The sequence below is a fragment of the Phyllostomus hastatus genome, unplaced genomic scaffold (genome assembly GCF_019186645.2).
Source record: "Phyllostomus hastatus isolate PE091 unplaced genomic scaffold, TTU_PhHast_1.1 phas_contig_1, whole genome shotgun sequence".
Taxonomy (NCBI): domain Eukaryota; kingdom Metazoa; phylum Chordata; class Mammalia; order Chiroptera; family Phyllostomidae; genus Phyllostomus; species Phyllostomus hastatus.
The window spans coordinates 13,487,925-13,512,300 of record NW_025333498.1 but is presented as its reverse complement, the minus strand read 5'-3'; the positions used below and the strand labels follow the sequence as shown (position 1 = coordinate 13,512,300).

At 41.4% G+C, this 24,376-nt stretch overlaps 1 protein-coding gene across 7 annotated transcripts in view; it reads left to right on the top strand.

Moving 5' to 3' along the window:
* OSBPL6 (oxysterol binding protein like 6) overlaps positions 1-24,275 on the top strand; it is a 201,375-nt gene extending 177,100 nt beyond the window's left edge. For all 7 annotated transcript variants that reach the window (XM_045857496.1, XM_045857330.1, XM_045857605.1 and 4 more), the window contains 10 exons: positions 8,803-8,890; positions 9,421-9,674; positions 10,418-10,555; positions 10,906-10,969; positions 12,549-12,627; positions 14,515-14,659; positions 16,441-16,585; positions 17,778-17,904; positions 19,410-19,532; positions 20,549-24,275. In XM_045857496.1, coding sequence (XP_045713452.1) covers positions 8,803-8,890; positions 9,421-9,674; positions 10,418-10,555; positions 10,906-10,969; positions 12,549-12,627; positions 14,515-14,659; positions 16,441-16,585; positions 17,778-17,904; positions 19,410-19,532; positions 20,549-20,657 — 1,272 coding nt within the window. In that variant the 3' untranslated portion in view covers positions 20,658-24,275. The remainder of the gene's footprint in view (positions 1-8,802; positions 8,891-9,420; positions 9,675-10,417; positions 10,556-10,905; positions 10,970-12,548; positions 12,628-14,514; positions 14,660-16,440; positions 16,586-17,777; positions 17,905-19,409; positions 19,533-20,548) is intronic.
* Positions 24,276-24,376: the final 101 nt, after the last annotated feature.

Below are 24,376 nucleotides of genomic sequence, written 5' to 3'. Positions count from 1 at the left end.
AGCCTCACTGCCGCTACCCGGTTCAGCCCTCCATCATCTCCCCACTTAGGTTGCTCAGTCAATCCCCATAACTGGTTTTCCTGCCTCCCTTCTTGCCCCTCTAATCCATTTTTCACTGGGCAACACAGTTAATCTTTCTAAAATGCAAATCTGATCATGTTCCTAGTCCCCAGTGTCCTTAGAGTAACAATCTAAACCCCTTAGCTGTCGTACAAAGTCCCATCCACACAGCTGTCCACTCTCAGCGGCAGCCTCCTGCAACCTCTGTGCTTGCAGAGGCCTCCAGTGGCCAAAACAGTGATTCCTGACATTGTCAATTCACCAGGTCCTCCAACCACCCTGGAAAAAACTGCACCCTTTCCTCTTCCCTGTGCCTGTATTTTCATAAAATAGCCTTTTACTTAAAACTTCTCCCTTTATCACAGCACTCAGTCTTCAGTGTCTGAAGAGGCTAGACCAGGAGATAAACCCCAGTGACAGGCACCACGAGGGTCTCAGAGCCATCCCTCCCTTGGGCTAAGGCTGTGACTGAGTCAACCCCACCTGCTGAGTCTCTGAGTTCCCTTGTGATCAGATCCCTCTAGAGGGCTCCTCAGGTCTTCACACCAGCAGACTTGGCAAGCCCACCTGGCTAGCTTACTTCCAGGTGGGACTCCTAGCGGCAGCCGCAGAGTAGGACCAAGCTGCATGTTCTCAGTACAGCTGCCAAAGGAGGTCGGGCCTCTGCACTTGCCTCCCACCCTGGCTGAAACGTCTCCCAGAGAGCCACGTGTTCAAATCCCTCACTCCCTTCAGTCCCCTACTCAAAAGTCACTGTCAGAGGAGCCCATTCAGCTGCCCTCCCTGGCAGAGCCACCATTTCTTCCTCTCCCCGACCTTCCATATCCCTCTTCTCGCCTTATTTTGTTTCCTTAATGCTTACCACTGTTTAACAAAATGTACGTTTCAGATATTTCACTTGTTTGCTGTGTGCTCCCCCCACTGGAATGTAACTTTCACAAGGAGCAGGTTTCCCCACTGTGTCCCCAGCCCTAGAGCAATCTGGTGAGCCCAGAGCAGGTGGTCCACAAGCGTTTGCTAACTGAATGAAGGGAGGGATGCTTCAAGCACCCTAACACATGATTAATCTGGGAAGCATCTGACCATTAGCTGTATTACATTGACATTTTCCATAGCTGAGAAAGAAATGTATATGCTATCTTACCAGGGCACCTGAATTCTTTTCTTTAAAAATGTTCTTGATTCCAGAGAGATCTACTCCTTCCTCTGCTTTTACTGAGTTTTGCAATGCTACATGCCTGGTTGCATTTAGGAAGAAATATTTCCTGAACTCTTTTGAATCTCTAAGCCCCTAAAGAGAAATATTTGGCCCCAGGACTTTTTGACCATGGGGTAGAAAATGAATATGTATTTACAGTTCTATTATAGTACTGCAAGCCTTGACTTGATAGATAGATAGATAGACAGATAGATAGACAGACAGATAAATAGATAGATAGAAAGAAAGAATGTGAGTGGACCAGACTTCCGCCAACCTGAGCTACTGCTCACACATGTCATAATGTAGATCTTACAGGGGACTCACTGCCGTGGTAGAATTCTTTTAGAGTCCACATGGACTGTTCTTCATGGATGTGGATATTGGGCCGTTTCCATCACTTACTAGTTTGAGGGAGATTAGAAATTGAAGAGGAATAGACTCTTTGTAGCTTTTTCTCACAAAAACATGTTTTCTCAACAAACACTCAACCAGTAAACATGCGTGCAGCATGAATTTGGTTTGGGTAGTTATTTTTTCTCCTCTCACATAATTGTGTGCCATTAGCTTTTTTTCAGAGAAACCACGTGGAAAAGTTTCATTTACTGTTTTTCTATCAGGCGTAAGAGGGTGGTTCTCATGAGCCTAGTGGTGGAAGCTTCATCTCTGTTGCCGTCAACGGGAACGGAGCTGAAGCCAGCTGTGTTGGGAAACCACAAATCAGGAAAAGACTGCATTCTCAGTGGGCTGTCTTTATAGACTTGCCCAGTGTGCAGAGGCAAAACCACCATTTATACATGCAGTTATTCTGTCCATCACTCTGTTCTTCCTCAGTGGTGAGCTTTTCCCAACTCTAATTTTTTAAATATCAGCAATAAATACAGAAACCCTAAGGGCAAAGACTTACTGTTTTTATTACATACAAATTTAGAACTTTTATGTGGCAAAACAAATTGGCACAAATAATGTTAAAAAGTAAATTGCAAACTAATAAAAAAAATACAGGCTATACGACAAACTGAAAAATGTGTGAAATATAAGAAAAACTAACAAAAATGAAATTCAAACTTTAAAAAGAGATCTTTTATTTATGATAGGTAGATGGATGCTGAAGAGGTTGCTAATGTGTACTGCTGGCCTGGGCGTGGAGAGGTGGACGCTCTCGTGCACTGCTGGTGGGGACAGTTGCACTCAGTCTTTCAGCAGAACAATTGGGCAACATAGCACTAAAGCCTAGAAGTGACCCATTTGACCCAGCAATTTCACCTCCAGAAATAATAACTGTTAAAGACATTGCCGGACAGCCTCACAGAAATGTATTACAAGGATGTTCATCCAAGTATTATCTATAGTAATAAAAATTTGGAAGTAGCTTAAATGCTGCTTCAGTTCCCTGTGTCATAACTGTCTAATGAGGTACATTGTCACACCAAGTAAAGATCCCGGACTATATTTATTAGAATATATTCAGAGCATTATCACATAATACGTAAACTGACTTTTTTCATGTATCAATATGTTTGTATTGGCATTTCGAAATTGGAGGTAATACTCACCAAATGTTAAAAGTGTTGTTGTTTTTTAGATGGTGGGATTATGGGTGATTTTCATAAAATCTGTTTACTCTCATGTAATTTCTAATTTTTTACAGTAAGAATGTTTTTCTGCTTCAGCACCCCCCTCCACCCAGCCCACCGCCTCACTTTCATAGTCATTCCCCTCCCGGTTGTCCATGTCCACCTTAATTTAAAAGAACAAATACAGAAATGTACTATTTTGAACGAAAGTCAAGCTCCTTGCTAAATGGTCATGCCAGGTGATGCAGGACCTGTGTCTGCTTTTGTGGCTTCTGCAGCTCACTCTAAGTAGTGAAGTGATTACCAGCTGATTAAAAATAAGTAACCGGAAAATCTCTATCTCCACGGGAGAGTCTGAGCCATGGTGCGGGTCCCCCTGGATGCCACTTTCTCTCACAGGACCAGTTGCTCATACCCCAGTAGGGGCCCCAGAGGACCTGTGATGTGTATGTTGTGATTATGAAATGCTTACATGTAAGATTAGAAGATGTTCAGGGTATGCAGGAAATAAATCTTCTCAAAAACAGGCATGTAAACCAACAAAAAGAAAATCAATGCTTTATTTAACATTTACAATTTTTAAAAATCAAGCATGAGAATCATGTAATGCATAGAAATTCTAAATACTATTTTTGTATTGTTTATTCTATTTCAGTTGTCCCAATTTTTTTCCCTTTGGCCCCCTCCACCCAGCCCACAGTCAGTCCCCTCTCTGTTGTCCATGTCTATGGGTCATTCATACATGTTTTTAGACTAGTCCTTTCCCCTTCCTTCCACCATTCTCTCTCTCCCTCCTCTCCTCCTACAAATACCAGTCTGTTCCATTTTTCCATGTCTCTGGTTATATTTCTCTCATTAGTTTATTTTGTTCATTAGTTTCCAGTTATAAATGAGGTCACATGGCATTTGTCTTTCACTGACTGGCTTATTTCACTTGGCATAATAGTCTCCAAATCCATCCATGCTGATATGAAAGTTAGGAGTTCCTTCTTTCTTTCTGCTGTGTAATATTCCATTGTGTAAATGTACCACAGTTTTTTGATCCACTCATCTATTGTTGAACACTTGAGCTGTTTCCAACACTTGACTATTGTAAATTGCACTGCTATGAACATTGGTGTGCATAGGTTCTTTTGAATTGGCGTTTCAGGATTCTTAGGTTTTTTTCCCAGCAGTGGAATTGCTGGGTCATAAGGTAGTTCCATTTTTAATTTTTGAAGAAATTCCATACTATTTTCCACAGTGGCTGCACCATTCTGCATTCCCACCAGTAGTGCACTGGGGTTCCCTTTTCTCCACATCCTCACCAACACTTGCTTTTTGTTTTGGGCAGTTGTGTGTTTATTTTCATTTGTATCCAGATACATTTTTTATTTCTTTCTTGATCTTATTTTTAACCCATTCATTATTTAATAATGTTATTCATTCTCCATGTATCCGAATGTTTTTGAGTTTTTTCCTTGAGATTGGTTTCCAGTTTCTAGCCATTGTCATCTGAGAAGATGTTCAATATGATTTCAGTTTTCTTGAATTTGCTAAGGCTTGTGTTGTGTCCTATCATGTGGTCTGTCTTTGAAAATAATCCATGTGCATTTGAAAAGAATATATACTTTGCTCCTTCGGAGTGAAATTTTCTGTAAGTATCAGTTAAGGCCATATGAACACTGTACATGTGAACAACACTGTACAGTGTTGTTCAGTGCCACCATATCCTTGTATGTTGGTTTGGAAGATCCATCCATTGTTGATAGTGGGGTGTTAAAATCCCCTATGATGACTGTATTACTGTCAATCTCCTTCTTAACGTCCTTCAAGATTTTCCCTGAGTGCATATATGTTGACAATGGTTATATACTCTTGTTAGACCACTCCTTTAAGTATTATGTAGTGACCTCCTTTGTCTCTTGTTATGACCTTTGCTTTGAAGCCTATAGTCTGATACAAGTATTGCTACCCCCTTTTTTTCATGTCCATTTTCTTGGAATATATTTTCCATCCCTTCACTTTCAACCTATGTAAATCTTTTGTTCTGAGGTGGGTCTCTGGTAGACAACATATATGCAGATTATGTTTTCTTATCCACCCAGCTACCCTATGCCTTTTGATTGGAGCATTAAATTCATTTACATTCAAGGTTATTATTGATACATATTTGTTCATTGCCATTTTTTTCCTTTGTATCTGTGTGTGTGTGTGTCTCTCTCTCTCTTTTTCTCCCCTTCTTAAAGTAGTCCCTATAGCAACTCTTGCAGTGCTGGCTTGGCGGAGATGTACTCTTTTAGCCTTCTTTTGTCTAAGGAAGTTATTTATTTCACCTTCCATTTTAAATGAGACCCTTGATGGATACAGTCATCTTGGTTGCAGGTCCTTGCTTTTCATTACTGGGAATATGTCATGCCAATCCCTTCTGGCTTGTACTGTTTCTGTTGAGAAATCAGCTGACAGTCTTATCGGAGCTCCTTTGTATGTTACTAGCTGTTTCTCTCTTGCTGCCTTTAAGATTCTCTCTTTGTCTTTAAATATTGTCATTTTAATTATGATGTGCCTTAGAGTGGACCTCTTTGAATTCACATTGATTGGGACCCTCTGTGCTTCCTGAACTTGTACAACTTTTCCCCTCACCAAGTTAGGGAAGTTTTCTGTTGTTATATTTTCAAACAAGTTTTCTATCCCTTTCTCTTTTCTTCTCCTTCTGGAATCCCTATGATATGAATGTTGTTATGTTTCATGTTGTTCCAAAGCTCCCTTGAACTGTCCTCCTTCTTTTAGAGTCTTATTTTTGTCTTGTTTTGTTGCTCTGAGTGGGTGTTTTTTCTACTTTGTCTTCCATCTCACTGATTCAGTCCTCTGCTTCTTCTAGCCTGCTTATAATTCCTTCTAGTATATTCTTCACTTCCCTCTGGTTCTTATTCATAGTTTCTATATTCTTTTTCATGCTACTCTGGTTCCCACTAAATTCTGTGTAGCTCCCATAAAGTTAGTTGTAGTTCTCAATGAGTTGTTTGAGCATCCTTATAACCATTATTTTGAACTCTGTCTCTGATAGATTGCTTGCCTCGGTTTCATTTAGCTCTTTATCTGGGGATTCCTCCTTTCCTTTATGTTGGAGGTTGTTTCATTGTCTCCCCATTTTAGGTTACTCTTTTGTTTGTTTTTGCATCCCAGTTTGCTCTGCTTTGACTGCCAGTCTTTGTGGGGTGGCCTTCTGTGGTAGCAGTTCTGTGGGACTCAGTGGTGCAGTCTCTTCGATCTCCTGATCTGGATGCTCTAGGGATGCCTTTATTCAGTTTATGTGGGCTCTATCGTTGTACTTGGGCTTTGATTATTGATGGCTTATTCATTGGTGGGGTCTCTCCTCTGGCTGGCTGACCAAGTCACAACCCCCACCATGTCTTGTATGCTGTTGTACAGGTGCTGGCAGAACAGAGCAAAACTACCCATAAAACCAAACCCACACCAGCAAAAATACCCCCTTATCACATGAGCAATGTCAGTGGCAAATGAGCAAAGATTAATAAAGGTGGGAAGAGATTAAGAATACTATAAGATAGGAAAAAAGAATATGAGATGACTAAAGGAAAGAAAAATGATTTCAAGAAGGATAAGGGAGGAGAAATAATAAGAGTAGGGAATGGAATCAAGGTGAAGAAAGGGAGAAAATAAAATTTAAAACATAAGTAAAAACAGGAAGGGTGGTGGCAAAATAGAGTAAGAAAAGGGAAGAGTATAATTGAGGCATGTAATAAAATTTTTAAAAATAATGAACCAATAGGAACACAATCGAAGAAAAACAACAGGATCAATAATGACAGATGAACAAAGATTAATAAAGGTGGAAAGAGAATAAGAATATTAACAGAAAGAGAAAAGAGACTATAAGATGTCTGCAGTAAATAAAAATGATTTTGAGAAGATAGAGGGAGGAAAAACGATAAAAGTAAGGAATAGAATCCAGGCTAAGATGGAGTAAGACAGGGGGAATCTCATAGTAATCTATGAGATTTGAATTAAAAAAAATAGTGAACAGATAGGAATAAAATTGAAGAAAAACAGCAATAACTGCAGTATCCACACCAAACAAGCAGTGATTAATAAAGGCAGAAAGAAAATAAGGACATTATAAGAAAGAGAAAAAGAATGTGAGCTGATATAAAGGGGAAAAGTGATTTTGAGAGGATAGAGGGAAGAGAAATAGTAAGAGTAAGGAATAGGAACAAGGCGTTGAAAGGGGGAAAATAAATTTTAAAGTGAAAATAAGAAAGGACAGGAAGAAGGCAAAATGAAGTAAGACAAGAGAAGGATGCCATGTGAGATTTAAAATAAAAATACAATGAAAAATATAAATAAAAGACAAAGTTGTGAATTAGTTGGAATATAATTGAAGAAAAAGAAAAATGTGAAAAGGCCATGCAGGAGAAAAAATAAAACAAATCTTGAAGAAGAAGGAGTGGAATTCCTCTCAGCAGAGTTTGGTGTTTGCCTTCTGTCTTCTTCTGGAGCTGCCTCTGGCTTTTTGTTAGCTCAGGCTCCAGGGGTGGGCCGTTCAACTTCTGGCAGCACCTCCACCTGCCTCCAGAGGGGGCTTCTACTGTGATCAGGAGGGTGGGACTCCTGGGTCTCCCCTGGGAGGCGCTGTTCAGTCTTCTGGGAAAATTGTGTGTGTGTTCCTCTGCCCCTGCACCACCCGTCTTGGTCTGTCCCAGCTTATTTCCAATAATGTATAGTTTCTCCTGAATCTGCTGTCCATTTCAAGGGAGGGGCCAATCTGTGTAAGAGGGTCAGCTCTTTCCTGCTTGAGGCTGATGGCAGCTCTGTGTGTGAGCCAAGGCCGGACCCTCATGCCCTCTTGCTGCACCGATGTCTGGTCTCCCTGCCTTGCTGCCTCTGTGCATGGGGCCCTCGGAACCAGTGTATTTTGTCTCACTGAGAGAAGGATGAAGAATGTTTGGGTTTTATATGCAGAAAAAATACAGCACTGTTTTCATTCTGAAGAAAGTAAATAAGTAGCAACAGCTTTCCTGCCTGCAGTGGTTTTTCCCATTCCTCTGAATGGCTCTACTGTCCTCCTCTGTTTCCTTATCTGCTCCATTTCTGATTCCCCTGAACACGTATATTGCCCCTTAATTTTTCCTGATACAAAATTTGGTTTCGTTTTAGTGTCATGTTTTTCTCATGTAGAGTGGCTGAATTCTTGACTTCTTCTTGTCTCTAAATCTTCCTCCCCCACTCCTAAATATCTGACAAATTTTATTCATTACACTTCCAATGTGGCTCCCAGAGCAGCCTTATCTCCAGACCCTCATGGTGGCCATGGTAATCTAAGCTGCCCATATTTTTCCTAGATCTATACAATGTCCTGCTCTCTGGCCTCCCTAGGGCAAGCTGTCAAGTTTCTTTCTGAAACTAAATATGTCTCTCTTACTCCCTGTCATTGAATGACTCATAAGACTATATGTGAACCTTTGTGTTGGCATGAACCTTTGTGTTGTCCTTCCCAGTTGGACCCCCTTCTTGTTTTCCCACCTGCGACAGCCACTCAACTTCTTTGCATGCCTACAGTAAATGTTTCTCCCGTGGTCCTTGCCTTACCACACTCTCTCTTCTTCCTGTGCTTTGCCCCCTTCCAGCAACTTTTCCAACGCCCACTTCAAATACTGTTTCCTCTGGGCAACCTCTTCTGATTCCTCTGGGGAAAGCCACAGCGCCTCCTCTTTTGTGCATTCTTTCTCCACTGCACTAAAGCACTTCTAGCCTGCCACCCCAGCTAAGACAGGGAGCTGCTTGTGTTGAGCAATGCTGCATTCTGGCTCATGGAAGACCCTCAGGTGTTCGTGGCACATGTGTCAGATGCATTTCCCACTATGAAATAGTTCTGCTGTTCATTTGAGTGACATCTTGTGTTTAATCGATTTCTGAACTTTTAATGTGGAATAAGAATTGTGATCCTTTCTGTTCTTTCTTTCTTAGGCTTCAGACGACGAGTCTTACATCAGTGATGTGAGTGATAATATCTCTGAAGACAACACCAGTGTCGCAGACAACATTTCTCGGCAAAGTATGCATCCTTTGAGCTTCCAGGTTGTTCTCCCTCCATGCCAAATTACAAAGCTGGTGTTTCAACGAACAATTACTCCCCCCCTTCACTGATTGTTCCTTTTGCAGCTGATTGTTCAGTAGATTTTGTATTTGTATAATCTGTTGAAGTAAATGCTTATGAAGGGTTTTATTTCTTGCTTAGACCAAAAGTTTGGGTCCTTATTGAAAATATTTAACTTTTAAAATATGACTTGTGTTTTCTTCTTCTTCTTTTTTTTTTTTTGCTTCCTCCCCAAACTCATTTTGTTTTTTCTTGGATATTTTAGCATATATAACACCCTGTTTGAAGAACTATACACTAGTATTTCATGCATTTAACAGCAACCTTGTAATGAAATAATTCCACTCATTCTTGAGGGAGAATAATAAAGGTTGAAGAAATGTATCACAATCAGAATTATTTGAAAGGGGAATTTCCCTCCTGGGTTTTATGAATTCAGAGAAGCAAAGTATCTTTCGTTGTGATTCTCGTCTTTCTGTTGCTTCCAGTCTTGAATGGGGAGCTTACAGGAGGAGCCTTCCGAAATGGACGTCGAACATGCCTGCCAGCTCCCTGTCCAGACACCAGTAACATTAACCTGTGGAATATCTTGAGGAACAACATTGGTAAAGACCTGTCTAAAGTCTCTATGCCCGTGGAGCTGAACGAGCCACTCAACACTCTGCAGCATCTCTGCGAGGAAATGGAATACAGTGAGCTTCTGGACAAGGCTTCGGAAACCGATGACCCCTATGAGCGCATGGTAATACACAACAGAGCAGTGCTCTGCGGGGGTTTGTCAACCGTAGGCCCGAGCTAAGGCAGAAGTCATTATGATGGCACAGCTGGTTTTTGCATAACATTTTCCCTGCATAGGTAAGGGAGGAATTGGTCCTTTTGCATCAAGTCTACTAGAAAATACACACTTTATGACTTATGCTTGGTTCAGAGTGTTTCTGCAATTAGGATGTAAAGGTGTCACTCTTCTTAGAGGTTGAAGACATGCCTAGCCTTGCTGTATTAACTTTTCCTGAAGGCTAAGAGAGCCCATTTGCTTGGGAACTTAGGTCTGACAGCGTGACCTCCAGGTTGTGCTGTGCCCTAGCCTCTATTCCACCTGACTGTTGGAAACTTGACTTTCCCTCAGGAAAGCACCAGCAGCCACAACCCTTCTGCATACGGCACTACGGTTGTGCAAACGACATAACCTATAACTGGGTTTCAGAAACTTTGAACTTGTGATACTCAGGAAATTGAGTGGATAAATGAATGAAACATACTTGGCCTTGATTGTCTGCTGGTTTCTGTGAGAGGAGTTTAACCTCATTTTCACTTACCTTTATCCCCCCATGAGTTTATGAAGAGTCTCTGCAAATAATAGAAAATGCAAATACCATTCAGTCAGCACCCCTTGACAGGGACGTGTAAATTCTAGGGGAACAAGGGACAAACAGATCTGGAAGTAGTCCCTCCTATATTATTTTCCTTTCTTAAATGTTTTAACAGGTTCTTATTGCTGCATTTGCAGTTTCAGGATATTGCTCCACCTATTTCAGAGCAGGAAGTAAGCCATTCAACCCTGTCCTTGGGGAGACTTATGAATGCATTAGAGAGGACAAGGGATTCCGCTTTTTCTCAGAGCAGGTGAGTCCCACTGCACTTGGTGCTGTTTCTTTGCAGGCGCCTCTGCCATCTTCATGATGCAAATAGATTTGTAAAACTCTGTTTGGGCAGGTCATGGTACCAGTTAACAAACAACTCGGTGTATCTATATAATTGCTCCCTACAAATATAGATTAGTTCTCTGTGTTTAAACATGAAGTCTTACAAGTTAAAGATTCATTAATCTACTGGTACATGTTGAGAATAGTTCACTAATAGAGATGGATGTGCTGAATGCTTTTTATTTGGTGGTAGCCAAAATAAGTTGTTTATTGATTTATTGAAATTTTAATACTGATGTCATTGCTTTCTATTTTGTCTTTAATTACCAGGTTAGCCATCATCCACCCATTTCTGCCTGTCACTGTGAATCCAAGAATTTTGTGTTTTGGCAAGGTTTGTTTTTCAATTACAACCTAAAAATCCAATGGATTATCTTATGAAACAGTTTCTCGTTTCCAAAAATTGCATTGTACTCAGTTTACATTTCCACCTTTGGCACTTAGAGAACTTTTATAATTGGTGCAGAGTTCAGTTGGAGAAATTAGGTTTCCTGGTTTAAATTTTAAACCATGTTATCTGGGAGGGGAAGAGATGCTTTAGGAAGCAGGCCCTGTGGAACAGCAGGGCTCCCTGCTGACTGTGCCCACTTGGAGCTATCACTCCGCCTCATTGTGCCTCCTTGTCTGTATCTATAACGTGGGGATTTCACCTGCTGCCCTCTTGCTTCCCGAGGGTGTGCAAGTACCTCTTGCTCCTGAAGGAAGGCTCCACAGCACATCATCCGTGGTCACGTCTATTAAATATATAAATATTTCAGTGGTTTCTGGTCTTTAACTCATTGAGGCGTTTGGATTGAAGTCTGTTTTATCAATGCCCATTGTTCAGTCAGAATGTTACAAACTTCCCTAAAATAAAGTGTTTCCAAATCCCTTTCAAAAGTATATGTAATATTAAGTATGAATAGTGTCTCTATGTGTGGAAGGGTGCTTCATTCTTATATGCACTTCCTCACCTCGAAAACAGTGATAGAACACTAGAACTGCACTTTGTTACAAAATAAGGAAATAAATCATGTCTTGGTCAGAAACTTTGTGGAGGCAACAAACACTAAGCTCCCTTAGTTCATTAAAATAGGTCCAGGTGGTTTTTACTAATGCATGGATAAATCCGGGTTTCCTCAGGGGAAGCACAGGTGAGGTGCAGTGCGGGGCCTGGGCCGCCTCTGAACAGCATGACAGCTTGTTCATGAAGTCCATCTCACTGCCTCGTAGTCTTACCTATTTGTATTTAGAGATTTGATTTTTGTACTGTCCTCCCAAATTATATAGCTATTTAATAAATGTGCATATAAATCCATAGTGCAATTATTTTTGCTATACAACTCATTTATATATATAAACTATTTTCACTATCTAGCTAAAATTTGTAACATTTACCTAGACATTAAAGCATAGTAAGGCACACAGGGGTCGGCAAAAGTAGGTTAAATTACCAACCGTCATTCCCTAAAAGATAAATCATAAGCAAGGCCATGAAATAGTAACAATAAGAAGACAAATAATATAAATAAATAATGCAAGAATAAACTGTGTTTTGCGTACTCACAGGTATAAACCTACTTTTGCCCACCCCGGGGTGTGTGTGTGTGTGTGTGTGTGTGTGTGTGTGTGTGTATTTGCGAGCGTGCGTGCATGTGCACACATGTTATTCCCGGCTTCTCCCCAGTCTTATTAGTTGACAACAACCTCTGCTATATAGACATACAGATAGTAGCTTTTTTTGGTTCACGGTTTATCTTTGCACTTTCGGCCATCCTCAGGAACCAACCAGTCATGTTAAATCAACAATATAGAATCAGTTGTAGTGACAGAGTTCTTTGTCAAATGTAAAGTGTAATATAAACGTTCGTTTTTACAGAATAAATTGCTAGATATGGTATATATGTTTCTTATCCGCTGCCTGTGCCATTTAGATATCAGATGGAAAAACAAGTTCTGGGGGAAGTCGATGGAAATCCTGCCTGTGGGAACCCTGAACGTCATGCTTCCGAAGTAGGTTTCTCTCTTCATCCTTTTGGTCTCTTAACTGCTTTTCAAAATCAGAAATGGGCATTTGAAACCCTAACAGGGGTATCCAACCTCTTGGCGTCTCTGGGCCACACTGGAAGAAGGGTTGTCTTGGGCCACACATTAAATACACAAACACTAATGAAAACTGATGAGCACAAATAGGGTTTTAAGTACATGTGCAGTGCTGTGTTGGGCCGCATTCATAGCCACCCTGAGCTGCATGCAGCCTGCAGGCCGAGGGCTGAACACCCCTGGTAGGAGGTACTGAGGGTCTATTTCCCTGTCAGCTTTACCAAGGTGCTGAGAATGTTCTCCCACAAAAGCAAATGAGAACTTCAGCACATGTATTACACCTTACTGTTTATCTCTTCACATCCTCCATTCATCAGTCAACACCGGCTGCCTAACTGTCCCAGTCACCGTGTTAGTTTGCATTTTTCATGAAAGATTCTTTTTTGCTTATTTTCTCTATACAATTTATAATTTTACTTCGAGTTAATCTTAGATCCAGGGACTATTTTTAATTTCTAAGTTATGGCTGTTTTCAAATTAATTGAGGCCAAAGGCTTGATTGGTTTTGTTTCTGTCTTCCTTTGGTTGGTTTGGTCTGGTTTGGTTTTTGTCTATTTGAATGGCAGAATTTGCCGATGGATTGGATATGGAAGAAGGTGGGGAGGGAGAGGAATCCCTAGAACCACAAAACAAACTTTCAATATTTGTAGGCTCATAAGGAAGAAAGAATTTTCCCAGTGGTGTATATAGTGCCTATATCATACCAATTCATAATCATTTTAGAAATTCAGAAGCATTTTTTTATTTTGAAATAACATTTTATTTGAAAATAAACATAACATGTAAATGTGACTTAAAGCTATGCCATCTCGTTTCTTGCAGAAATTCTGTAACCTTACTCCCTGGAATTTGCATTGCATATGTACTGCCTTAGTTATGCACATCAGTCTTTTCCCAAAGAATTGTTCACAACTTTGGTGTTAACTTAGAAAACAAAACAGCCCCGGCTAGTGTGATTTGGTTGGAGCATCATCCTGTAACCAAAAGGCTGTGGGTTCGATTCCCAGTCAGGGCACATACCTGGGTTGCAGGTTCGATCCTTGGTCCAGGTGCATACCAGGAGGCAACCAATTGATGTTTCTCACTCTTTCTTCTTCTTTCCCTAAAAGCAATAAAAAAAAAAGTCCCTGGATGAGGATTAAAAGAAAGGAGAAGAAAACGAAACAATGTCCTCCAAATAATCTTTCTTAAACCCATGCCCCATCTGCCTCTCTGTTCCCTGGAATCCTTCCACAAAGGCCTCTTGCCTGCAGGGTGAATCCAGATTCACCGGTGTGTCTGCGGGGCTTCCCCGCTCTGCCCCATCACACCTTTCCACCTCTCTTCCTGCCACACTCACACACCTGGAGCACCCCACGCCCAGGTCCCCAGGTGTGCCCTGCTCTTTTGGCTCCTGATGCTTCTCCCCAGCCTCCTCTAGCAAGTCTTCCATGGCACTCAACCACATTGCAGGCAGAACCCCCTCCTGTGTTCTCACGATGCTTCCTCATCCTATCTTCGTGTAAGTATTTGTTGCCAAGTCCATCAATCCCTATCATACTGTCGGCTCCAGGAGAGCAAGAAACGAGCCCTATTTAACTTCATAGCTTTAGCACCTAGCCCATAAAAAGCACTGACTTGTCCTTTAAATTACTGAATCATGTCATAAATGTCCTTGAGCCCATAGAAACTTTCAACAAAGAAATGAGAGGGAAATGAGGGAAAAGGCAGCTTTGGCCAAGGAATACTTTCTTAGTGGAAATAGTAATATATGTGTGTGACTTTCATTGTTTCTAATCGGTGCTGTGTCTTCCCCAGGTATGGAGACTGCTACGTGTGGAATAAGGTCACTACGTGCATACACAACATTCTCAGTGGAAGGAGATGGATCGAGCATTATGGAGAAGTAACCATTAGAAATACCAAAAGCAGTGTGTGCATTTGCAAGCTCACATTTGTCAAGGTAAATAATATCTACAATAGAAAAGAAAAAGTGATACAATATGCTTCCTCTGAGAAAGAAATAAAACAGTTATCTTAAACAGCCTCAAATAAGTCTACCCTGAATTCCTGATACACAGGAAAATGTTAGATAGGAGGGCAGACCAACGTGATGACATTACTCAAGACGTACAGACTTCTGAATATGTGGAAGTCAAGAAAGGCACCATCTCAAAACAGAAAGCAAAGAATTCTTCTTAAAGAATTTCTTTTTTAGCAACCCATCAGTAGTTCATTAAGTGAAATGCCAGAAAACACTTCTTGCCTATAGCGAGTCTTGTTTATATTCCTATGTCTATACCTGCTTGATTACAACATGATTCAAGTGATCTATTTTAGGGACCTCATTATAATGCAGTTGTCTCTTTCTGAGGATGCATGTAAATGATAGCTTCCAATCACTATAAGCCTACCTAAGTCTGCCACTATTACAGTTCAAATTAGTTCAAGAGAAAATATTATCTTTACCCACAAGAAAAGGTGTCTGGGAGACAAATGCCTACAGAGTACTGTTTTCCCTAGTCTCTGCTGGGACACGGAGCACACAGGACCGCTGCCGTGTGTGCGTGTGTGTGTGTGTAGGGGTGCCGCAGAGTTCGTGGTCCAGGAACCGCACCCACCCTCTCCACCTCCTCTAGTGCTGGTCTCATTCTAATGTGCTAGAAACAGGTACTGTAACTGGAATCTTAATATTCAAAATTTCCTTTCCTGGTCATGTTCATTTTAATTGAACATAATTATTTTAGCTGAAAATGTTTTTCTCTTTTTCCTTTTTTTTTTTTTTACCAGATTCATTAGGTGACTCAGAACTGAAGAGCCAGGATCATTGTTTGCTCTGAGTGATGGTGGTGAATGTGTGTGTTTAGTTTTGTAGGCTGTGAGAAACTTTGGCTTAGGTCTGCCCCTGATAAATGCAGAACTCAGGGCAAGAGTCCAAAGGAAAGTCCCTATTTTTTTTACTTTGACAAATACATACCTTTTTTATCAAAGCCTGCGAGGCCAGGTGGGACACTCCAGTACTCAGGCTGGAACCCCGGCAGTGCAGGAGAGCCCACCCTGGCCCCACATCCTCCCCACCAGCTGCCCACCTGCAGCTCTGCCCTGCCCTGCAAGGGGCCTCATGCACACGGACGCGGTCCAGCCCCACCTCCGAGCTCTGCCCCCACCCCCTCAAACAGCCACCTCAGGCCTAATGGTTCCCACACTGGTGGGCTGCCTGCCCTTCTACGAATGAATCCAAAGAAAAGGCTTGTGCAGGCCATAGAATAAGCTTAGAGCCACGTGGATGAGACACTGTAGACCCTGCATACTTGATGCCTGGTCTGCAACGGGGGCCCTGGCATCCAGCTGGGCAAATTCCCACCGGCTTCTCCAGTTTGGGGGAAGAGCGTGGCTGGAAAAACTATTTCTGTAGCATTGCTGGTTGAAAATTAAAAATCCCCCAAGCAAAAGGAAAATTTCAGATAGGAGGATCCGAGGAAGAAATTACTGACCTATAAATTAGTTTTTGTTTGGGATAGAAAGGAAGACATTCTGTATCATGTCACCCTGCGATCCCATGGAATAGAGCTCATCCCTTCCTTGAAAGTTAAGAAAGCCACCCGTCCATACAGAGCAGTAGGAGATAGAGTTTTGGAAATGGTGTGAATAAGAAACTTCATAAGAAGATTTTCTATGTGGAAATTCTAGGGATTGGTGTTCTTTAAGAAACCAGGTGATTTAACTGGGGATTGGTTTTTCCAGGTGAATTACTGGAATAATAATGTGAATGAAGTCCAGGGCGTTGTGATGGACCAGGAGGGGAAGGCGGTGCACCGGCTGTTCGGGAAGTGGCACGAAGGGCTGTACTGCGGCGTGGCCCCCTCTGCAAAGTGCATCTGGAGACCAGGTGAGGCCCACCTGAGTGTCCTGCCTCAGGAGGCCCCCATGCGTGAACTGACAGGGAGGGAGTGTCAGATCATCCCGTGTGGCCTGCCTTGTGTTGTCTTCAGTAGTGAGAGGGATGACCTAGATGCTAAGGCAGTTGTAGTTATATTTATACTTAATGCATAAATTATTGTCCCGATATTTCATAACAAGTTACAAAATTCAGGCCCACTCTAATCACTGGGCTTCTTGTAAAAATCACTCCAAATGCCTGCATTTCAGTGCCTGCGTTTCCAGAGCTAGGTGTAGTTACCAAAGAGTGTAATTCATTGAAATACATAAACTCAGATCCTTACTCACGTTGTTTATTGTGTGTTAATAAAACAAAGGAAAGCCTGTGAACATCTATAATCCACAAATTCGACAACTTAGCTGAGTTAAGTAATCTCTTCACTTGAGCTGCAAAAAGCTGTAATATGTTGACATTTCATAAAACACATCAAGGGAATTCTGGTGATACACTAGCATGTAATTGAATGTCAAATATAATGAGAACAAGTCTCCATATGCTATTTATTTTCATTGGAATTTTGTCATTTAAGCCCTAACTTTAAAATTAGTTATTAGTTTCTTAAGGGACCTCAGTGTGCATTTAAGTGTCCTGCTAGTCGAGTGGTTAGTTCATTCTACAGGTATTTCTTGAGGACTGGCTGTGAGTCAGGCTTTGTTCTGGAAGCTTGAAATATATTAAAGAGCAAAGTATGCAAAGGTTCTGCCTTTGAGTTTAGTTAAAAAGGGTCAATAAATATTAATTTAAATCTGCATCCTTTTCTGTTCTAAAAGGAAGTAAAGTGTTTCTGGTGAAATCTTAATGTTCATAGCTAATCACCCTGGCATTTAGCTACCTAACTGAATATTTAAGAGAGAAATTATGGTGTAGTTTAGCCAGGGAAGACTACTCTATGTACAAAGTTTCATTTGAAAGGCTAGATTTTATTAAATACATGATTCTCTCAGTTCTGATCATTAACATAAAGTTTCCCACCTAGCAAAATAAAAACAATTTAAATCAATTGAAAAAATGTATCATCTAATGTTTATGACCACAAATTTGCTGATAGTCTGGGCGTTCATTAAACACCAGAGTTAAGTCAGCTTCTGCAAGTGTTTGAAACCTCTTTGCCTCTCACGGTGGTTTGCCGACCTCATTCCAGGTTCCTTGCCAACCAACTATGAGCTCTACTATGGCTTCACAAGGTTTGCTATTGAGCTCAATGAGTTGGATCCTGTACTGAAAGATCTCCTCCCACCGACAGATGCCCGGTTCCGACCAGATCAGAGGTGAGCATGGCAGTGGCATTTGAAGTGGACACTAGACCATGGACACTACACATCATTGAGACTTATTTTCTCTTTCTTTCTTTCTTTCTTTCTTTACGGGTTCTTATATGTATTTATTTATTTATATTTATTGAATCATGCATCTATTCTTTTATTTACTCAGAAACATTTGTTTTCTACCCTGGGTAAAACAGTGTTGTCACAGGATGATTAACACAGAGGATTAGTTCAAAAAAAAATTTTCCAACAGAAGATGACACAGATTTTTTTTCTAAGTTTCCCCTCTTGTGCCTAAACTTACCAAAAGTCTGCAAATTCATGAATTCTCTCTTAACTAAATACAGAATTGCTCCTCACCCAGTGTTTGTACTTGCTTATTTCTATCACTTGAAGCACGTTTAAACTGGAGAATGAGATACAATAAGTCACAGGGACACCTAGGAATGCTTTTAGTCAAAGACTGGAGGTGTGGGTCCCACGGGCTGTGGGATGTGCCCTTAATACCTTCTGGTTCTTACTTTTTATTATTTTAATGGAGCTCTGTACTGGTGTTGCTCATTCCTACAGAATTAATTTTACTTCTTTCCAAAACCTTTATATGCCATACGAATTCCATGCAAGACCTTTTTCTGTTTCCAGTGTATTTGTGGCTTTACCTGTCCCCTAGCCAAGATGTCCCCAGTGTTTAATGTCCTGCTGTTCCGTTCTCTTAGATCCCCCTCTCTAGAACACACAGCCTTGCTGTCTGGAAGTCACGTGTAGCGATAAGCTTCCCATGCAGTGTGTCAGGTTGTGTCCCTGTTCTTTGCTCTCACTTTGCAATGGGTGTGCTTTTTCTTTCTCAATCCTATTTCCTATTTCCTTTCCAAATTTCATTTACCATGCATTTCCTTTCTGTGGCCTTTTGTAATTTTCTCCAACTGTTAACTTTTTTTTAATCAATTTTTCTCTGTCCAATAAAACAAGAAAACACCTTCCCTCTCAATCTGTTCTAAAAGGAAACAGAGAACAGCCAGTTACCATCCTCCATTCTATGGTCCTTAGCAAGTGCTTTTTGATCCTATGGAAAAGGGGCACAGCCTGGGGCTTCATGCCCCTCTAACCCTGGACTCTGGTCATCCTGAAGATGTCCAGCTGTAGAACCCTAGACAGCACACAGCGGGGGCAGGGTGTGGGTGCAGGTGGGAGAGCATATGGGGGAATAGATGCCGATAGAAATAAATTATTAAAGGAAGGGAGGGAGGGAGGAAGGAAAGTCATCCAGGCCAAACCACTCACCTTTCCCTTCTACCATTATGTTACCGTGTGCAACTCAGTTCACACACACAAGAAAGTGTTCACTGATGGCATGCAGAGTTGGTGTGTCCCAGTGTGGGAATATTCTCAGCTTGTTACTGTTCACTACGTTGTGTTCACAGCAACCAGAATATAATTTTATGTAAATAAAATCATTTTTAATCAGAAAAGAGGATGATATGTTAAAAGATTAACTGCTTTCTGCTTAGATTTTTGGAAGAAGGAAATCTAGAAGCTGCAGCAGCAGAGAAGCAAAGGGTAGAGGAGCTCCAGAGATCTCGAAGACGATACATGGAAGAAAACAACCTTGAGCATATACCAAGATTTTTTAAGTGAGTCAGTTCATTCCTATAGCAAGTCCCTGTTTTGCAAATGGTTGCCACAGGCAATGAGAAACTCCAGCTAAAAGGAAAATGAGGGACAGTTTCGGGTCCAGGGAATGGAAAGGTGGAAAAATTAAACGGATTTCAGTAAATGGTTTTGGCATTGAAAATATTGAACCAGATTTTGCACTTGTGAAAAGTTATTGTAAGCATAAAAATAAATTTTTCATACCAGCTCTTTTCATGAGCAGCAGAAAAGAGTGAGGGTCTTAACCCAGAATGCTCTTTGTCCTTCCTCCCCAGCCTTTCAGATGGGGGAGCCTTGTTCCCACTTGTCCCTGACCGGAGACAAGATGGGAGCCCTCTGCCTACAAGGTTGCCCCCACTTCCTTAGTCTTTAATTTTATCTCTGGCACCCGGAGCGTGTGTCGATGCAGATTTGGTGTCTGTGGGGTGGGATAGTGGGGGATTATTACAGGACTGTGTGCGGGGTTATGCATCCATCACACGGGTTAAACTGTAGTTTCCAGAGCCAGGACAGATCAGCTCAGAATAGCCTCACCTCCGGCACAGCTGCTGTGGCGTGGCTGCCCTGGGAAGGAATGCAGTGCCACCCTTTTGATATCAAAAGTGTGCCCTTGGATGCAGCCCTGCAGAGACTCAACGTGCACACTTCCCCCCAAGTGAGGCAGAGACCACGCAAGTGGGTCTGGGGCCTGAAGTTCCTCATTACAGTGTTTGTACACACTTTGTTAGAGGCAATGCGCTTTCCAGCACTACCTGAAGGTGATTTTTTTCTTGTCCTCGGCCCCTCTCCTCATGACCCTACCCTCTTCCATTTCAAATGTTTAACAACAAAAATGAGTTCATTTCTGGTCAAAAAGAGTCAAGGCACCGACAAGCAAAGAGGGCACTGACTGGCTCACGAAGGGCTGCTTACACGTCTTGTCTCCCAGAGAGAGGGTCCGACAGTCAGGGCACCTTGAAGTGATTTGTGTCTAATGTTGATTTTTCTATTTTCACAGAAAAGTGATTGATGCCAATCAAAGAGAAGCCTGGGTTTCTAACGACACCTACTGGGAGCTGCGAAAGGACCCTGGGTTTAGCAAAGTAGACAGCCCCGTTCTGTGGTAACCTGGGAATGTAGAGCTAGCCAACATATCCCGCTCTGAATGAATAAGTAACTATGCACAATTATGTTTCTTAGAGCTCCGCGTGGTTTCTGGGTCGACTGAACACCGACCGTTTGCTTTTCTATTCATCTTTATAACAGACGTTCAGAAGTGCATTAGACAAAGCCCCTGGCCACTTTTGGATCCTTTCTGTTTTGCTGCAACCATATTCCTTAAAAAAACATCTACACCCTCCTTGAAAAGTGGAATTAAAGGAGCAGAATATAAAATCCAAAGTCTGATGAGTTTATGAAGAAAAACAAGCTGTAACTGGTGCTTAAAGCTGATCCAGAGAGTTTAAAGCAATGTGACATAAACCACGAGTTGGGTCCTTTTTCCGGAAGCACCATCCCCTCATCGTCGGAGCTCCTGGGCCACGGCATCCGGTCAGTTCAGATCCGAGTGTGCCCGCTGGATGTGGAGTGCCCGTGCTGGCCTGGTCAGTGAGACGAGATGCTTCTCAGAGCCCGTTCCGTCTGTCCGCCATTGTTCATGCCTTAAGAAATGCAAAGATGTACAATAAATCGTTTTTTTTTAATGTGTGCTCATAGGTGTATGTGAAGGACAGGTCTTTTGAATCATGGCATGATTCACTTCGTGGGATCAGAACAGTTGGGAGTCTAACTTAAATGGATTGAAAAAGCAAAGTGTGCTTTCCTTTGACACTGCAGTCACCGTATCATATATCTGAAGGGCAAGGAAGAAACAGTGTGCTAGGTAGATTTCTGTATCCACATTGCTTGTCCAGTTCCTGTCCTGCGTCCAGACAATAAACCATCCCTCCTCCACCTAACCTCACAGTGTGCCCTAGTATTTGTCAATGTCTGTATTTGATTTGAACACTTGGCATCAGTGTTAAAATCTTGGAAGGAAATAACAGAGAGCTGATGGGATTTCTGGGTGGGCTTAGGAGTACTGTAAACATAACTGTTCTTGAGTGAAGCACAATGTAATACTTGTTACTGTCCTATGCCCAACCCACTGGCACCAGTGGGAATCCCACTGGGAACGGAAGCAAGAATGCTAGTAGCTAGCAGCCTATTTGCGTTGCTTAAATGAGTTCTATGCAAAATCATATTTTACATTTTCATCAAGTGATTCTGTTATGATACGTGACCATACATTAAGCATTTACCTTGCTGTTGGCAAGGATGTGAGACTTAATAAGTTTATACATTCCAACAAAAAGTGCGGGGGGGTTGGGGGGAGAAATGCATTTCACATACTTCAGGGTTTGTTTTTCCTCCAGTATACAGAGGCTTCTGTAGGTACTGCATTGGTATTCCTGAGTTTCTGCACGTAGACGACTACCTAAGTAATTGTACGTTAAAAAAAATCTCTCCAGAGATGAATTATAAAATTACATACATTTTATTCTTAGGTTTTTATTCTAGATCCTTACCATGAGGTTTGAAGTGTCATTTTAAACTCTGATAGTGAGGTTACTGACATTTAACATTTTGTTAGGAGGTGTTCATTTCAGTGTTACTTCTCAGCAAAGCTTTCCTAATAATGGCTAATCTGCTATCAAATCTACACTGCTCGTGAGAGCAGAAGGCAAACTCTGAAGTCTCCACTAGGTGGAGCAAAATTTTAGTTGTCCAAAAACTCGTCCCTCCTTTGATCCGGGGCCGCATTAGGCATGCAGTGTGCATCCATTTAGGGTGAAATTTCACTCTCAAGTGCTCCATCACCAGAGCCCTGTGTTCCATCGCAGCAACACCCTGTCTAGGTTTCTCGATGCCTTTTAATTCCCATTCTAAATCTATAGGTGACTCGCCCCGTGGTAGTAAATTTCTTCCCTTGTTGTTGATTGCTTTCCTGCTCATTCATCTTGGCTCCCTTTTCTCTGCATTAGAATTCTATCAACTCCCTCATAAAAGTCTGTTCTGCCCCAACTGATAAAGCTTTAAATACCATTTAAAGCAGTGCTGGTCTCGACTTACTAACACTTCCCTGAACAGTCTCAAAATATTTCACTGAAAGATACAGAAAACGTTTCTGCAAAGTAGAGGTATTCTGAGTAGGTAAATAGGAAGGTGAGGCATCAGTTACCAATGGACCTGTCAGTCAGGCAGCTGGGAGAGGACCCAGGAACCCTCAGGAAAGCAACTACTGTTTGGGCTGTAACTGAGAAAAAGAATAACTGGTGGAGTGGACTTTTACTAGATAATGAGTTCAAGCTACAAAGTAGGTAAGTGAATATTTGTCAGCGCTCACCTGAAACTCTGGTTAGGATTTTAAGATGAGAATGAGGAGGTCAAATGAATTAAAATCACACTTCATAATATCCCAGATTTAGAATCTCTTTTGAGATTCAGACTTCTTGACTAGACGTCCAGTTCAAGTGACCAGTTAAATTTAGGCAGTGCATACACTCTGACAATACCAGATTCACAGGTCTCCCCCTCACAGACTCATAATGTGTGGCTTCATCCTCCATTTCACTTTCAGTTTTGATTGACAGGGTGGTTATAGAATTGTCAGACTTACTCTGTTTGGGATTTGCATCTGCAGAAATTTGGAGCTTTTGAGACTAATTTGAACAGAAAAGGGATAGAATAAGTATTAGGTCGCTCTTGAGAAAACCTGATTTATTTTTTATAATTTTACATAAGTCTCATTGCAGGGGCACCTTTCTTAGGTGTTTTTCCCTAAAATAATCTAGGATAGAGGAGGACTTAGTAAGTCTTTATACCTCCCCCATGATGTGTTGATAAGCTCCTTCATCTCTGCGAGCGGGTCACTGAATAGTAAGGGACAGTGGTCCTGCGGACGCGGCTGCACTGAGCAGACCGACGGCTCACACCACAGGGGTAGACACTCATCATTCTCCTTCCATGTGCTGCCACTCACGGTGCAATTCACCCTCAGATTTTGCTGTTATTTTTTATTAAGTTGTTATTTTTCATCGGTTACTTTAAAATATCCCATCATTTCCAGGCAGTTGTAAAAGTAAACCTCATTTGAGATACCTTTTAATATTACATACCGATTACATGTGACATAAAAACTACCAAATGTATTTTCTAAATAAGAGAAACCAAGGGATTTTTCAATACAAGAGATGCCAAGTTGTCAGTCTTCAAAGCCTTTGTTCTTCATCATTCTGGCCCCGTCTGCGACTCCAGGAGCACTGGGGAGGCGGGTTCAAGAGGAACCTGGTCAAACTGGTTTTGCTTAGTTCTGGTTACACCACCTGTGGCTGGAGAAGAGTTTGTAGTTAATCTAATGTACATTTTTGTCATCGCCTTGTGGACTTTAATTATACATCTTGTCTGACCTTGTTCTCCATCATCCTAGATAATGACATGTTCATGGGGCAGAGCTCCTCACACACCCCGGGGTGTGCAAATGTTTGCACTTGGCTCAAGTTGGTATATCACGAATGTGGCACAGTAAATAAAAAGTTTGTGTACAAAATATTAGTTTATTTCTATGGGAGTCATGTTCAGGATATATAAAATGTATCTAATTAAACAATTATGAATCTATTTTGTGCTCTAGAAATGTTCTTTTCGGGAAAAGATGGAAAAAAGTGTCATTGGAGCTAAGATTAAAGTGTTTTGTTTTAGGGTTCTTTTCTTGTTTTTGGTGTTTATTTCAAAAAGCTTTCTGGTCATTTAGAATACTGCTTATCAAACTTGGATCCTCTAAATTTTCATTTTTTTGGTAAAATTG